The sequence below is a fragment of the Phascolarctos cinereus genome, unplaced genomic scaffold (genome assembly GCF_003287225.1).
Source record: "Phascolarctos cinereus isolate Bilbo 61053 unplaced genomic scaffold, phaCin_HiC Scaffold_4;HRSCAF=312, whole genome shotgun sequence".
NCBI classification, from domain to species: domain Eukaryota; kingdom Metazoa; phylum Chordata; class Mammalia; order Diprotodontia; family Phascolarctidae; genus Phascolarctos; species Phascolarctos cinereus.
Genome location: NW_027555847.1, coordinates 725,838,708 through 725,853,751, shown reverse-complemented (window position 1 = coordinate 725,853,751; position 15,044 = coordinate 725,838,708). Strand labels below are relative to the sequence as shown.

Below are 15,044 nucleotides of genomic sequence, written 5' to 3'. Positions count from 1 at the left end.
GTGGGAGGGTGAGGATCAGTAGACATAGGCCGGTGGGGAGTTAGGGTCAGTAGGGAGGCACCAGTGGAGGAGTGTGAGAGTTAAGGATCAGTACGGAGGAACCAGTTGGAGGATAAGGGTCAGTGTGGAGGAACTAATGGGGGTGTGAAGGTCAGCACAAAGGGCCAGTGGGAAGGGGGGGGTCAGTAGAGATGAGTCAGTGGTGAGGGGGGTTCAGTACGGAGGACCCTCCCCCCTCCTCACTCCTATTGGATCCGCATGAGGCTGCCGGGGAGTGTTCCTCTCTCCTCCTCCCGCCCCTGTCCTGAATGGGCGGACCTGCCCGGTGGGTGGGGCGGGACTGAGCGGTCTGGGGCGGGTCTAGAGCCTGAAGGAGCCGCACCACAGAGGCTGCAGGTGGGTCTCTTGCTCCGCAGCATCCCCTTCGTTCCCCCCCTCCCTGTCCCCACTCGTGGACTACCCACTCACAGCTCCCCGTGTTCCAACCTGTCCCCAACCCTGCTCTGGCCTGGGGGGCGACAGTAGGAAATATTTAGGATCGGGGGACAGCCGGGGCGGGCCCTAGGACTTGGGATGGAAAGGAGGAGGCCTGGAGCAGGTCTGGGACCCGGTGGGTGACTGGGCGCAGGACTGGACACAGCCGGGCTGTGTGGGGCTGTCTGGCAGCTCCGGAGCTGGCTGTGGTGCTGAGCGGCCCTGGGCGGCCACGGACTCCGCAGCAGCGTGGCCATAGCCCTGGCTGGCTTGGGGTAGGGTCCCCGGGAGGGTGGGTCTTTCCCCAGCACGTCAGGAGAATCTGACCTGAGCCCTTAGGGCGGGTCGGGGAGATCTGGAAAAGTTGAGGGACTTGTCCCCCACCCTGCCCCACCCGCGCCCCCCTTCCCACACCTGGCTAAAGAAGCAGCCTTGCTCTCGGTCCATGCCCAGTGACTGTCTATCCTCCAGCTTTCCCAGCTGGGAGCGAGGGGGACCCTCTTTTCATGAGACTAGATCGGGGAAACGAATGTCCCATCTGGGTCATTTTGCCGCTAAGGCCCTGGCCTGCCTGCCTGCCTGCCTGCCAACCTGACTCCATTTTGATCTCCAGGAGAAAAGCTGTCTCCTGGGCTGCTTTCTTTTCCATCCGCCACTGTCCTCCAACCGCACCTGCTCCACTCCAGCTTTCCCTTCTCCATCACGCTGTTCCTCCTCTCCACTCCCCAAACGCTAAACTTAGCCTAATCTGACAGTGATGGGGTGGGGGAGGAGGATGCAACCCCCAAGGGCTGCTTCTGTAGGCTCCTGCCTCCCCCTCTCCCTCTCGCTGAGCAATTAGTGCGGGAGGATGTGAGGGAGAAGGAAGGAGACTGGGGGCCTGAGGCCTGAATTGTAGATGAGCAGGGCATGAAGACTGCCAAAGAAGGGGGGAGGGGGCGAGGACAGCAGAGAGGAAGAAGGGAAGAGGTGTGAGAGGCAGGGTTAACCCTGGTGGAGAGGGGAGGGGAGGAGCTGGAAAACAGTGCTGGGCAGAAGTGAGGGACAAGGTTGAGGGGAGAGAGGGCAATGCCCAGGCAAGAGCTTGGAGGATGAAGGGGAGAGATGAAGGGTGTGGAAAGGTGGTGGCCGGGCACGGATTAGGCTGGGGAGAGGAAGGATGAAGACTAGGGACAGGTGGGATGGGGAGAGGTGAGGCCAGGAGGAGCGGGAGGAGAGGGAGAGTTGGGGGATGGGCAGGGATGAGGCTTTGCTTAAGGGGAAGAGAAGAGGATGGTAGGTAAGGATAAGGATGGAGTGGAGGGAAAAGCTGACGCACAGGGAGAGGTAGGTGGTGGGCAGGGATGGGGGCCAAGCAGAGTGTGGGCAGGGGTACATGGCAGTCCCTACAGGGACTTGGCCCACTGTCAGAAAGCACAGATGGCAGCTGCTACGGGCGCCTGGGAGATGCCCCTGCCCAGCAGCAGTGGCAGAGGTAGAGAGGCTGTTAGCTGGGGCTCCCCCTGTTCCTTGGAGAAAGGGGGAGGCTTCTGCCTTGCCAGTCCTGGCTGGAGTCAGTGACACACACTGAAGTCTCAGGTTTCTGTCCTGTTCCTTAGCTCCTGGTTTAGAGAGAAAGCCTCCCAAGGGGCCGGTTCTCTTTCCCCCAGCCTCATCCCATAGAAGGGCATCCCCACCTGCTCCCTCTCCTACTCAGAAAGAAATCTAGTCTAGTGCCCTCCCTTCCACTAGAGGAGAAAGAGACAGAGAGAGAGAGAGAGAGACAGAGACAGAGACAGAGAGAAAGAGAGAGAGACAGAGAGAGACAGAGAGAGATCAAAATCTGGCTTTCCCACCCTCTTTAAGGAAGAAATTCAGCCCTGACTGTGGAGAGAGGCCAGGCAGGCTGGTGAAACTGGCTGGGGCAGCTGGATCTGGTGAGGGGCTGCGTGTTTGTCCACATGTGTCTGGGAAGCAGAGTAAATTGAGTGGTGGGCTATCTCTGTGGACTGAGCAGCACCCTGGGCTCCAGCCCCATCCTCACGCCTTTCCTTCCTCTCAGCTCTCCCTCTCTCACTCCAGTCTACAGTGGTATACAAAAACTTCTCTGGCCCCTTCCTGCAGCTCAGATCTGCACTGGCTTAAGAGGGGGAACAGAGGAGGGCGCACTAGTCCTGACTTGAGAGACACCCCAATCAACCAATCCATCATTCGATCAGCAACAAACATTTCCTGTGCACCCAGCCCTGGTGATATAAATACACAGAATGAAAAAGCCTCTTCTCATCTTGAGGATCTTACCCTACATTCTACTGGGGGAGGTAGCAAGGACTGACACACATTGTATACACACATACACATATATAGACACACACACACACACGTATCTCTCCTGCAATATATAGTACATTCATGTATATACCTCTTGCAAATAAATATGCACACGTGTATATATATATATATATATGCCTCCTACAAATACCCACATGCAAATTTTATACGTGTGTCTGCATATGCATATGCATGTGTGTGTAAATGTTGTTGTTCAGACTGGTGATTTCATTTGTTCAGTTGACTCTTCATGACCTCATTTGGGTTTTCTTGGCAGAGATACTGGAGTGATTTGCCATTTCCTTCTCCAGCTCATTTTACAGATGAAGAAACAGGCCAACTTCCCTGGGGTCATCCAGCTAGTAAGAGTCTGAGGTCAGATTGGAAGTTGGGTCCTCCTGACTCCAGGGCCAGCACTCTAGCCACACACACACACACACACACACACACACACACACACACACACACCCCACCGCCTCGGCCATGGTAAACTTCTTGGAGGGTGTGGCAGGTGAGGCCAAGGATGGGCAGTCATGGTTGGCTTGGGGTCTGTAGCCTCAGAAGGCTTGCATCTCCTCATCCACTAGGGTGGATTCACTGAAGTGATGACTTGGGATGAAAAACTTTCCAACAGTCAGAGAGAGGTGTCCAAGAGAAGACTGGTCTGCTCCGGGCAGCGTGAACTCCTCATCACCAGAAGAGTTCAAGAGAGGGCTGAATGATTCCTTACCTGCCATGCTGTAGAAGGGTTTCCTCTTCTGGGGAAGTGAGGTGAGATGACATTTCAGGCTCCTCCCAATGCTGAAATTATGGGGGAGGATAGAATGGGGTTGGGCTAGCTTAGGCTCAGAAAAGGGCATTGCACTAGCCTGGGGATGGGACCAGTGGTCAAAGGAGAGAGGAAGCTGGGATTTCCCAACCTTCCTGGTGTTGGAAGCTTCCTTGAGATGACCTCGGCTTTACACTACATGTGTCTTGGATATTCTTAATTATTTGCATGATTATTAATGATTATTAACGATTTTTCTTTTCTTTGTATTCCTAGCACTTAACTCAGTGCCTGGTGAATAGTAAGCCTTAATAAATATTTGAGGACTCACTGACTGACTGACTTGCAACGGGTAAGGATAGGCTGGGTTCAGTGGAGGGCTGGGAGGGCCCACGTTTGGAGCTCAGACGCTCTCTGTTTTTTCTGCCTTGACCAGACAGGTGCTAGCTCTGTGCCCCTCCTCCACCTCCTCCTTGCCCAGGCCCTTGGGCCCTGCCGCTGGCTCAGCATGGCGTGGGGGCTGCCCAGTGCCGCCAGCCTGGCCCGGCTCTGCCAGAAGCTCAACCGGCTGAAGCCATTGGAAGACACCATGATGGAGACGTCCCTGAGGCGCTGCCTGTCTACGCTGGACCTGGCACTGCTGGGCATTGGAGGCATGGTGGGCTCGGGCCTCTACGTGCTCACAGGCACAGTGGCTAAAGAACTGGCAGGCCCGGCGGTGATCATCTCTTTTGCTGTGGCTGCCGTGGCCTCACTGCTGGCAGCCCTGTGCTATGCGGAGTTTGGGGCACGCGTGCCACGCACGGGCTCAGCCTACATGTTCACATACGTGTCCATGGGCGAGGTCTGGGCCTTCCTCATTGGCTGGAATGTGCTACTGGAGTACATGATCGGGGGTGCTGCCGTGGCCCGCGCCTGGAGCGGCTACCTGGATTCCATCTTCAGCCACCACATCCGGAACTTTACGGAGACCCACGTGGGCGTGTGGCAGGTGCCCTTCCTCGCCCGCTACCCAGACTTCCTGGCCGCGGGCATCCTGCTGATCGCCGCCGCCTTTGTTTCTTGTGGGGCCCGTGTCTCCTCCTGGCTCAATCACATCTTCTCTGCCCTCAGCCTAGGCGTCATTGTCTTCATTGTCATCCTGGGTTTCGTGCTGGCGCAGCCCAGGAACTGGAGCACACAGGAGGGTGGCTTTGCCCCTTTCGGCTTCTCAGGCATCCTGGCGGGCACAGCCACCTGCTTCTACGCCTTTGTGGGCTTTGATGTCATCGCTGCCTCCAGTGAAGAGGCCAGGAACCCCAAGCGGGCAGTGCCCATGGCCATCGCCATCTCCCTGAGCCTGGTGGCCGGTGCCTACATCCTGGTGTCCATGGTCCTGACTCTGATGGTGCCCTGGCACAGCCTGGACCCCGAGTCGGCCCTGGCTGATGCCTTCTACCGGCGTGGCTATGGCTGGGCTGGCTTCATTGTGGCTGTGGGATCCATCTGCGGTGAGTGGCAGGAGGGAGGAGGGATGCCATCTAGCCCTGGGTCTTGGGCCTGACCAGCATCCTGGTTCTCGTGGGGTTCCCTCAGCTCGGCCATAGGCCCAGTGAGGCCTGTCTAAGGCTCCAGTGGGGCTCACTAGCCTTGTCATGGTTTTTTTCAGCAAGGTTCACCCCTCTGCCCTCCTCTGTGGTCAAGCAGGCCTGGCCGTGACAAGACCTTCTAGGGCAGTCTGACCACAGGTCCAAGTAAGGGGTGAATTATGCCACAATAACCACCAGATGGATGACCTGAAATGTAAAAGGTCAGGTCACGAAGGAGGCCGCCAAGGGCACATTTCATAGAGCTCTGGGTCTGGAGTCATGAAGACCTGAGTTCAAATCCTGCCTCAGACATTTGCTAGCTGTGTGACCCTGGGTAAGTCACTTAACCTCTCTGGGTCTCAGCTGCTTCATCTGTCAGATAGGAGATAGTCCCTATCTCCCATGGTCATTGTGAGGATGAAATGACACAACACGTGTGAAGCCGTTTGGAAAATGTAAAGCTTTATAGAAACATTAGCTAGACGATGATAATGATGATGATGAAAATCAGAGATCAGGAGACAGCTATCACAACTGTGAATTAACCAAAGCAGGGAGAGTGGAGATTTTAAGAGTTGAAATAGACCATTTCGATTACACGAAAGCAAAAAGGCTTTTATATGAGTAAAATCAATATAGCTACAATAAAAAGAGCACCCATAGAATAGGAAAAAAACAACCTGGGCCTCAAATATATTTAATAAAAGTCTGCTTTGCAAGGTGTGTTGGGAATTTGACACAGATATTTAAGAACCGTTTCCCAATGGATACGAAGAAAGAGAGAGAGAGAGAGAGAGAGAGAGAGAGAGAGAGAGAGAGAGAGAGAGAGAGAGGGAGAGAGACAGAGACAGAGAGAGAGGTGGGGGGAGGAAATGGAGAGACAGAGAGAAGCAAGCAAACAACAAAATGAGGATTGGGCGGTGAATGGTGGGAAGCATGAGGCAGTTCACAAGCCTCTTCAAAGACTGTCATAGGGTCACGGGGCTTAGAAAACACCTAGTCCAAACCCATCATTTGACACATGGGGATGCCAAGGCCTGGACAGGTTGAGCAAGGGCTCCTGCCTGCCACTTTCCTTTCGAGGGCTCTCCTTGACCACAGAACCTAAGACAGCTAGCTGGGTGTCACAGTAGATGGAGTGTTGGAGTCAGGAAGACCTGACATCCGAACTGGCCTCAGACAATTAAGTAGGTATGTGGCCCTAGGCAAGTCGTGTACTCTGTCAGCCTCAGTTTCCCCCTCTATAAAATGGGAATGATAATCACACTTATCTCAAAGGGTTCTTGTGGCAATCTATTGAGATATTATAGATGTGTGTGTTTTATTATTATTATTAACCTATAGCAGCCAGGTGGGGCTTGGGGGAGGAGCAGCAGCTCTCCAGGGACCCGGATGCCAGTGGCCCTGCCTTAAGGAGACAGCCAAGCTCCCTGCCCTGGCCCAGCTGGGTTTGCCCCTGACTTCCGCTTCCCCTTCCCCACTCCTACTCTGAGCTGACCTGGTTCTGGGCCTCTCCCACAGCCATGAACACTGTTCTGCTCAGCAACCTCTTCTCTCTGCCAAGAATCATCTACGCCATGGCCGCTGACGGGCTCTTCTTCCAGGTGTTTGCCCACGTGCACCCCAAGACCCAGGTGCCGGTCGTGGCCATCGTCGTGTTTGGGAGCCTCACGGCAGTGCTGGCCCTGATCCTGGACCTCGAGGCCCTGGTCCAGTTCTTGTCTATTGGGACTCTGCTGGCCTACACCTTCGTGGCGGCCAGCATCATTACCCTTCGCTTCCAGAGAGCCCCGGCCTCTGGCTCGCCACCCGCCCTAGCCAGCCCGGGCCCCCCCTCCAAACAGTATGAGTCCTTCTCCGACAGGCTGCAGCTGGTGGGGGCCACCCAGGCCGAGGCCCCCGAGCCAGGCCAGCTCAAGCTAGCCTGGCGGCCCTACCTGCCCTTTTTGAGTGCCCGCTGTGGCTCAGGGGCTTCTGTGACCTGGGCCTTGGGGGGCCTCATGGTGTCTGCCATCGGGCTCAACTGCGTGCTTCTCTTTGGGGATTCCCCCTTGCGCCTGCCCCGCTGGTGCTCTGCCTTCCTTCTGGTCCTCTGCAGCCTGGCCTTTCTGTGCAGCCTCCTTGTCCTCAGTGCCCACCAGCAGCAGCCAGGCCAGGACACTTTCCAGGTAACCCCCCTCCCTCCACTGCCTCAGCTCTTTTCCCCTCCCTTCCAAGAACCATAGTCCCTGCCCTCAAGGAGCTTCCATTCTAGCAGGGGAGGCACTATGTCAATGACTAGACACATACACAGCGGTCTGAAGGCAATCTTAAATGGAAAAGGTATTGGCAGCTAGGGGGTTTGGGGAAGGCCTGCTGCAGAAGGTGGGATTTCAGCTGAGTCTTGAAGGAAGTCAGGAGTGAAGGTCAGTCACTCAGTCAGCAAATAGGCTTTTATTAAGCATTTATGTACCAGGCACTTCTGCTAAGTACTGGGCATACAGAAAAAGGGCAAAAACAAGGTCCTTGCTTGCCCTCAAGGAGCTCACAGTCTAATGGGGGAGACAACATGCAGAAGACCAGGTACAAACAAGCTATCTGCAGGATAAACTAAAGATAACCACAGAGGGAAGGCTCCAGTGTTAAAAGGGGCTGGGGAAGGCTTCCTGTAGAAGATAGGATTTTAGCTTGGGCTTAAAGGAAGCCAGGGAGGTCAGAAGTCAGAGCAGAGGAGGGAGAGTGTCTCAGGCATGGGGGATGGTCAGAGAGACTGCCCAGAGCAGAGAGGGTCTTGTTTGTGGAATAGCCAAGAGGCCAGTATCACCAGAGCAAAGAGAACATGTTTGGGAAGGGGGGGTAAAGTATAAGAAAACTGGAAAGAAGGGTCAAGGTTATGGAGGGCTTTGAATACCGAACAGAGCATTTTGTATTTGAACCTGGAAGTGATAGGGAGTCACTGGAGTTTGTTGAGTAGGGGCTGACATGGTTGGATCTGCACTTTAGGACAAATCACTTTGGTATCTGAGTGGAGGATGGATTGGAGGGGGAGAGACTCAAGGCAGGCATAGCTCCCCTTTCCCATCCCCCACTCCCAGCAGCTATTGCCGTAGGCCAGATATGAGGTGATGAGGGTCTGCCCCAGGGTGGAGGCAGTGTCATAGGAGAGAAGAGATTTATATATGCAAGAGATGTTGCAAAGGTGGGATGGACAAGAGGTGTGCAGAGGTGAAATGGACAAGAGATGCTGCAGAGGTGAAATGGACAGATGTTGCAAAGGTGGGATGGACAAGAGAATGACTGAGCAGATCACACCCCCACCTACCCAGTTCCCCTCTCCCACTCTCTCCCCACTACCCCACTACCCCATGCTTCAGCCTTGCCCTCTCCCCTGTCTCCCAGATCCCTTGGGTGCCCCTGACTCCAGCCCTGAGCATCCTTCTGAATATCTGTCTCATGCTGAAACTGAACTATATGACCTGGCTTCGCTTTGCTATCTGGATGCTGGCAGGTGAGTCTCCCAGTGAGCTCCAGCTTCTCATCCTGAGGGGGCTGATGGGGTCTCTCCAGGGCTGGGAACCATTGTTATCTCCACACACCACTGCCCTTCAATGCAGCAGACATCCACTGTGGGCCAGGTGTTTTGTGAGGCCTTGGAGATGCAAAGAGAAAACTGAAATGTCCCTGGCCCTCAAGGGGCTTCAGGTCTACATTCTGTCCCTGCCCTGAGGAGGCCTTATCCCCTTCAAATGAACTGTCACCATTTCACTATCTGGTTGGGGCTCACTTTGGGGAGGGGAAAGGGAGCAGAGAGTGGAAGCCTTCAATAAACCTTCCAAGTCTATCTGGTCTGATCTGGTCTGGCTGGACCCTCCCCTCATGCCTGGCCAGACTTCACCTCATCTCAGGCAGGCCCAGGCCTCCTGGGGAGCCTAACTGTCCTATCCCCCTGCAGGGCTTGGCGTCTACTTTGGCTATGGAATCAGGCACAGTAAGGAGAACGTGGAGGACCCTCCAGGTTCAGGCAGCACCCGCTATGTGGTATTCCCCAGCGGGAGCCTGGAGGAGACGGTGGAAACAGTGCAGCCCCCCGACCAGGCCAGCTCAGGTCCTCCTCCCAGCGCTGACAGCCCCAGCCCAGGGAGCAGTGGCTGATGCTCAGCAGACTGTTCAGAATGGCCCTCACTGCCAGGGGCTGGCAGGCCTGGCCCCTCCTCTCCCAACCCTTACACCTCTCTCCCAGCATCCTTGGAGCCTCCCTCTGGGGGGAAGGAAGAATATTGTGGGGGAGAGTGTCTTCAGCCACCCGCCTTCCCTGCTCTCCTCCTGTTGGCCTGACCCTGAGGCCCCTACAACCAGCCATTCTGGAAGTGGCCCATAGCTGTCTGTCTGGGGTGGGGCATGGGGGGCAGAGGGCTGGGGAAAGCGCCCCACTGGGAGCCCTCGTTCCCAATGAGTAATGTGCAAGGGCCCAGAAGGCTAGGAGAAGTTTGGAAAGGGAAGTCTGGAAAGGGTGGTGACTGATTATAGGCAATTAGCCATTTTCTTTGCTGGTGCCGTATGCCATTGAGACAGCTGGTGCCTATCATCTGGGCTAAGTGAAGAATATTAATAATGATGCCAACGACCCACACTGAACTTTCTGTCTTTGTTCTCAGCGGGGGTGGGGGGATCCAGAAAAGGGAAGAGCCAATACTTAACTGCTCATGTTCCACCCCCAAGGCCTGAGGTCTCTCTCCCTGGCTGTCTAAGCAGCCACACCTCAATCCATGCACGAATAAGTGCTTACTGCATCAGGTACCCTGCATCGGTCACTGGGCACACAACGATGAAACATCTGTTTGCTTCTGAGGGATCCAGCCTCTCCCTTTGTTTGCTGTGGGGATGAGTCATAAGCATAGCCCACAGTCAGTGAGGTGAGCGTTTGGAAAGGGCCCCCTTTGCTCCAGGCCCTGGGCTGAGCACCTGGCTACGGAAGAAGGCCGAAAAACCCAGTCCCTGCCCTCAAGGGACGCACATTCTGACAGGGCGGACAAGGTGCAGATAACTAGGGTGTGCAAGCTATATCCAGGGTAGAGGAAAGCTAAGCTCCGTGTGTGTGTGTGATCTATGCATGTGCACGGGTATGATCTGGGATCAGGAAGGCCTCGTTCACAAAGTGGGAGAAGAGTTGGGTTTGAGCCCTTGCTCCACCTCTTCCTAGTCACCAAGTTTCACATCTGGGAAGCCTCAGTTTCCTCCTCTGTGAAATGGGAAGCATCCGTGTCCGCCCCCCAGTCCCTCAGGATCGGAGCCCAGGTATCAGCCTCAGCGCCTCACGTACCTCCTTCTCCGCAGCCAGCAGCCAGTCAGGAGCCGCGTTCACAACGTTTCTGGTACACGCCCCCTCATCTCCATGCTGTTCTGTCCTGCTGCACGATTGCAGCCCCTCCCGCCTGGACCGCAGCACCAGCTGCTGGGGGCTCTGGCGCTCGGGGCGCCCCGCCTTCAGCTCTCACCTGTCAGACGGATCTTCCCAAAGCAGGTCTGACCACGTCACCCTCCTCCGTTCAATCAGTCCTGGTGGCTCCCTGTCATCTCCAGGATCAAACAGAAGACCCCTGCGCCCCCTTGTCCCTCTGCCTCCTGACTTCTTCGAGGCCCCGGGAAAGCCTCAGCTAACGGAAGAAGCCCTTCCCCATTTCCTTGTGCCGACCACCACCACTTCATACGTATCTGCAACTGGCTTGTTGATGCCTAGTAGCACATGTTAATTCCCCATTAGACTCTGAGCGCCTAAGAGGAGGGACTATTTTTTTGCCTTTCTTTGTATTCCAAGAGCTTAGAGCAGAGCCTGGCACATGGTAGGAGCTTAATGAATGTTAGTTGATGGTTTGACTGTAGGAGAACCAATCTCTCTCTCTGTCTCTCTTTCTCTATGTCTGTCTGTCTGTCTGTCTGTCTGTCTGTCTGTCTGTCTGTCTCTCTCTCACACACACACACACACACACAGAGTTATTGGGGGGAGGTGACTCCCCATTTCTGTCGGAACCCCTGACTCCTGTCCCTGCTCCCATCACAGACCACCTCTGCCTCCTTTACTGCTCCCAGAGTTAAGCAAGTCTTCTTCCATGGTTCAGGTGCCTTTTCTTTTGGGGCTCTTTGGGGCACTGGCTCACTGGCTGCCCCCAGAATTCTGGCCTTTGGACTCCGAGTGGGCCAAACAGCACAGGAAGGAAATGAGCTTTATAGGGATCCCTGGGAGTCCCTCACAATAGGGAGGCATCACTGCAGCCCCAGAAATAGTACTAGCCTTTCTTACAACCTAGGGTTCAACCACAGATCAGACTGGGCCCCGACCGTGTTCCCAAACTCACCCCCATAAGGGAAAGTGGCTTGAGCTGGACCTTCACCTACCTGGGCCTCAATGTAAGCTAAGGCAGCTGCTCTCCAAGTCTAGTCTGGGGGCCCCTGAGACCTTCTGGGGTCCTTCTATGGTCAAAACTATTTTCTTATAAGACTAAGCTGGTTTCATTTCTATTATGATCTATAAGCAACAGCTACAACGCACATAGACAAAAACTGGGAGGTGGGATGCTGTAACTTGGTGAGCGTGAAGAGGCCATGCACACAGGTAGGGCTGAGGTCAGCATGCTTAGCAGTCTGTCACCAACCCCAGAGAGGGCAAGTGACGTGCCCCAGGTCACCCGGACGGTAAGGCAGAGGCGAGATGTCCACAGAGGGAGTCTCTCTCCATTGTGCAGGCGTTAATCCACGCATCCAGCTCCCACGTGGCTTCTGTGATTTCCTCGGCGCTCCTCTTGTCTCTCCCCTGCAGGGCTGCTTGACAAGCAGTTGATGACCTGAATCAGATTGATCGGGTAGCCTAGCAACTACCTTGGGGTCTGGTGTGGGCCAAACTGTTTCCCCCTCTGGACCTCAGAAACCTCATTTGTCAAATGAGGGGTCTGGAGGTGAGGACCTGAGTTTGAATCTCTGCGTTTGCCACTTACAATCTGTGTGTCTTTGGACGAGCATGCCTCAGTTTCCCCATCTGTAAAAATGAGGGGATTGAATGAGATGAGTTATGCAATGGAGAATGCTAGATTTGGAACCAGAGGATCTGGGTTCGAATCCCTGCATTTGCCACTTACTGCCTGTGTGTCCTTGGACAAGTGTGCCTCAGTTTCCCCATCTGTAAAAATGAAGGGATTGAATGAGATGGGCCCCAACGTCCATGTCCCTATAGCCCTATGAGCTCTAAGGTCCTTCCCCGGGAGAATCTGCATATCGCAAGGGCGAGTTTCAGGGGTCCCATGCCCCTCTCTCACTCTAGGGGGCCTCTGAACCCTGACTCTTCATACGGGACCTCGCCTCCATGACGTCACAGGCCACGGCGCTCCAGGCCTTTAGCCCGAGACTTCCTCGCGCATGCTCCGTGACGGCGCGCCTTTCCCGCGGGCCGCTGGACTACATTTCCCGGCACACCACGGTCTTCCGGAGGACTCGCCGGAAGTTCCGGAGGCATCCCGGAAGTGGGGCCGCGCGGGCCGCCGGGCCGGCTGTCCCGGAAGGGCTGAGCGCAGGAGCCGAGGTGGGAGGAGCGCCGGGAGCCTGGGCTCGGGGCAGACCCCGGGGCAGACCCCGGCCCCGACCCCGCCGCCGCCATGGGGAAGCGGCAGCACCAGAAAGATAAGATGTGAGGGCCTGCCCGCGATCTTCAAGCGCTCCTCGGGGCTCCGGAGGGGGCGGAAGGGGGCTGAGGGTGCTTTGAGATCCCCGGGCTGGGAGGGGGGCGGGGCAGGGCTCCGGGAGAGAGACCCCCCTACCCAGCCTCCACATCGTGCCGACCGGGTAGCGAAGGCCCCCAGAAGTGGAGCAGCGCCGGCCGGCACCCCTGGGCTCTTCTTGACAGATGAGGAAACTGAGGCAGGGCAGGCGCAGGCGGCGTGGTGCAGGGAGCCCGCGGGCGGACCCAGGGGAGACCCCCGGCTACGCCGCCTGGCTGGGTCTCAGTTTCCTCGTCTGTAAAACCAGGGGCTGCGCTGGGCCTGGTGTGCTCGGCCCCCTGCCTTGGACCCGTCCTCCTGGCCGGCCCCGGGGGCCCCGGGCTTCCCCCGGCCCCAGCCATGATCCGGCTTCGGCCCAGGGCTCGTCCGGGTCCTCCCCCCGGTCCTCCTCGGCCCTTCCCCCCTGCTCGCCCTGGCGCTTCCTGTCGCCTGGCTCTCTTCCCGCTAGACTGTAAGCTCCTCGAGGCCAGCTGTGGGACCGGAGAGCTGGATGCAGGCGGCCAGAGCGGGGCTGGGTCTGGAACCCGGGCTGGATCTAGAACCCTGGAAGCTGGCCCAGCGCGGGGTGACCCTTGCCTCTTGTCTCTCTTTCAGGTACATCACGTGCGCTGAATACACGCACTTCTATGGGGGCAAGAAGCCGGGTGAGTGCCCAGAAAGCCGCCTTCTGACCGGGGGCTGGGGAGGTGGGGTTGGGTCCTCGGAGTCTTCATTCCCCGTGATCTTGGAGCCTCGGGCCTAGTTGTGGGTCAGGCTGGAGGGTGAGCCGGGGACCCCCGTCTCTGCTGTCCATTCCCTCTTACTCAGGCAGCCCTTATGTAGGGCTTACTACACACAGGGCACTCTGTTAAGCTCTGAGAACATAGACACAGGCAAAAAGATGTGGCTGCCCTCAAGGAGCTTACCTTCTTGGAGGAAGACCGAAAGTAAAAGGGGAGGGCAGCATGATGGGAAAGGAAGGTCAGGTCCTCACCACCAGCTGCCTGGACTGCAACTGTAGCCTTCCTGCCTCTGGGTTCTCTTCACTTCATCTTCACATAGTTGCCTAAGTAATCTTCCTGAAGTGGTCACTCCTTCCCCAGTAACCTGCAGTGGCTCCCTAGTGCCTCAGGGATCAAGTATAAACTCCTCTGTTTGGCTTTTAAAGCCCATTCCAAGCTGGTCCCTGCCCACCTTTCCTACCTCATCGTCCATCCTTCCCCTTCTGCAGCTCTGCTGGCCAATCAGACTGGCCTTTATGTCGTTTAGCTCACGTGATGCCTCATCTCCCACCTCTGTGCCTTTGCACTGGCTGTCCCCGTTGCCTGGGATGCTTCTCCTTATACCTGCCTCAGAATCCCCCCCCTCCTTCCTTCCATCCTTCCCACCCTCTCTCCCAAACAGTCACTATTTATTCTGTGCTTAGACAGGTATACCTTGTCTCCTTTGAGAAAAGTACACACCTTGAGGGCAGGGACTAGTCCATCACATAGTTGGTGCTTAATAAATGCTTGCTGAGTGCTGAAGTTGAAAGGTTAAGTCACTTGCCCGAGTCTTCATAAGTGGGAAGCTCTCCTGGGCCCCTCCCACCCCCAGCCTTTGTCTAGACAGCTACAGGGTGAGGCCTAGTCTGGGCAGGCCAGCTTCTTTGTCTGTTTCCACTGTGCCTTGTATACATAGGTGCTTAATTCATGCCTGGGGCATCCAATTGCTCTCAAGTCTAAAGAAGGCTGGCAGCAACCACAGGCTGTCTAGACCAACCCCTCATTTTATATAGGGTGAAAGAAGCCCAGACAGGGGAAGGGGCTTGTCTGAAGTCATGTAGGTGGTGTACAGCAGGGCTAGGATTCCAGGGACACCCTTCTGGCCTGTGTGGTGAGGAAGTGTCAGGTGGAGTGTAGAACGGCTCTTGAATGTTGGGGAAAGGCTGTCCTGCTTGGGCTGGCTGTTGGACAGACTGAGGCCTGAGGTCAGGCCTGGGCCCAGGATGCTGTGAAAGTTGAGCTCTGGGGTCCTGGGGGGCTCACTGAACAGGAGATGGATCGAGCTCTCTGAGTCTCTGTCTCTCTCTCTCTTTCTTTCTGTCTCCTCTCCTTTCCTCTTTTCTCTCCTCCTCCTTCTTCTCTCTCTCTCTGTCCCCCTCTCTCCCACTCCCTCCACCCATTCTTTTCTCTCTCTCTCCCCTCCCCCCTTCTCTCT

At 56.1% G+C, this 15,044-nt stretch overlaps 2 protein-coding genes across 6 annotated transcripts in view; both read left to right on the top strand.

The window, feature by feature from the left end:
* Nucleotides 1-322: 322 nt before the first annotated feature.
* On the top strand, nt 323-9,730 carry SLC7A4 (solute carrier family 7 member 4). 3 transcript variants are annotated; one of them, XM_020996705.2, is made up of 7 exons: nt 323-396; nt 3,372-3,555; nt 3,830-3,905; nt 3,994-5,043; nt 6,643-7,289; nt 8,500-8,608; nt 9,053-9,730. In XM_020996705.2, the coding sequence occupies exons 4-7, from the start codon at nt 4,062-4,064 to the stop codon at nt 9,250-9,252; spliced, it is 1,938 nt and encodes a 645-aa protein (XP_020852364.1). In that variant the 5' UTR covers nt 323-396; nt 3,372-3,555; nt 3,830-3,905; nt 3,994-4,061; the 3' UTR covers nt 9,253-9,730. The 3 variants fall into 3 exon arrangements, with proteins under 3 accessions (XP_020852364.1, XP_078010615.1, XP_020852362.1); XM_078154489.1 differs by having other exon boundaries at nt 3,990-5,043; XM_020996703.2 differs by lacking the exon at nt 3,830-3,905 and having other exon boundaries at nt 3,990-5,043.
* A 2,898-nt stretch (nt 9,731-12,628) lies between these two features.
* The window catches only part of PPIL2 (peptidylprolyl isomerase like 2), a 32,451-nt gene continuing 30,035 nt past the window's right edge, over nt 12,629-15,044 (top strand). The window contains exons 1-2 of one of the 3 annotated variants that reach the window (XM_078154488.1): nt 12,629-12,775; nt 13,461-13,510. In XM_078154488.1, coding sequence (XP_078010614.1) covers nt 12,744-12,775; nt 13,461-13,510 — 82 coding nt within the window. In that variant the 5' untranslated portion in view covers nt 12,629-12,743. The remainder of the gene's footprint in view (nt 12,776-13,460; nt 13,511-15,044) is intronic. The other 2 variants (XM_020996562.2, XM_020996563.2) reach the window with 2 other exon arrangements.

Excerpts from the sequence above, each read along its gene's own strand:
- SLC7A4 (XM_020996703.2), top strand. The coding sequence starts at position 4,062 with ATGGCGTGGGGGCTGCCCAGTGCCGCCAGCCTGGCCCGGCTCTGCCAG. Across the intron at positions 7,290-8,499 it reads CAGGCCAGGACACTTTCCAG|ATCCCTTGGGTGCCCCTGAC; the intron begins GTAACCCCCCTC and ends CCTGTCTCCCAG. Across the intron at positions 8,609-9,052 it reads TGCTATCTGGATGCTGGCAG|GGCTTGGCGTCTACTTTGGC; the intron begins GTGAGTCTCCCA and ends ATCCCCCTGCAG.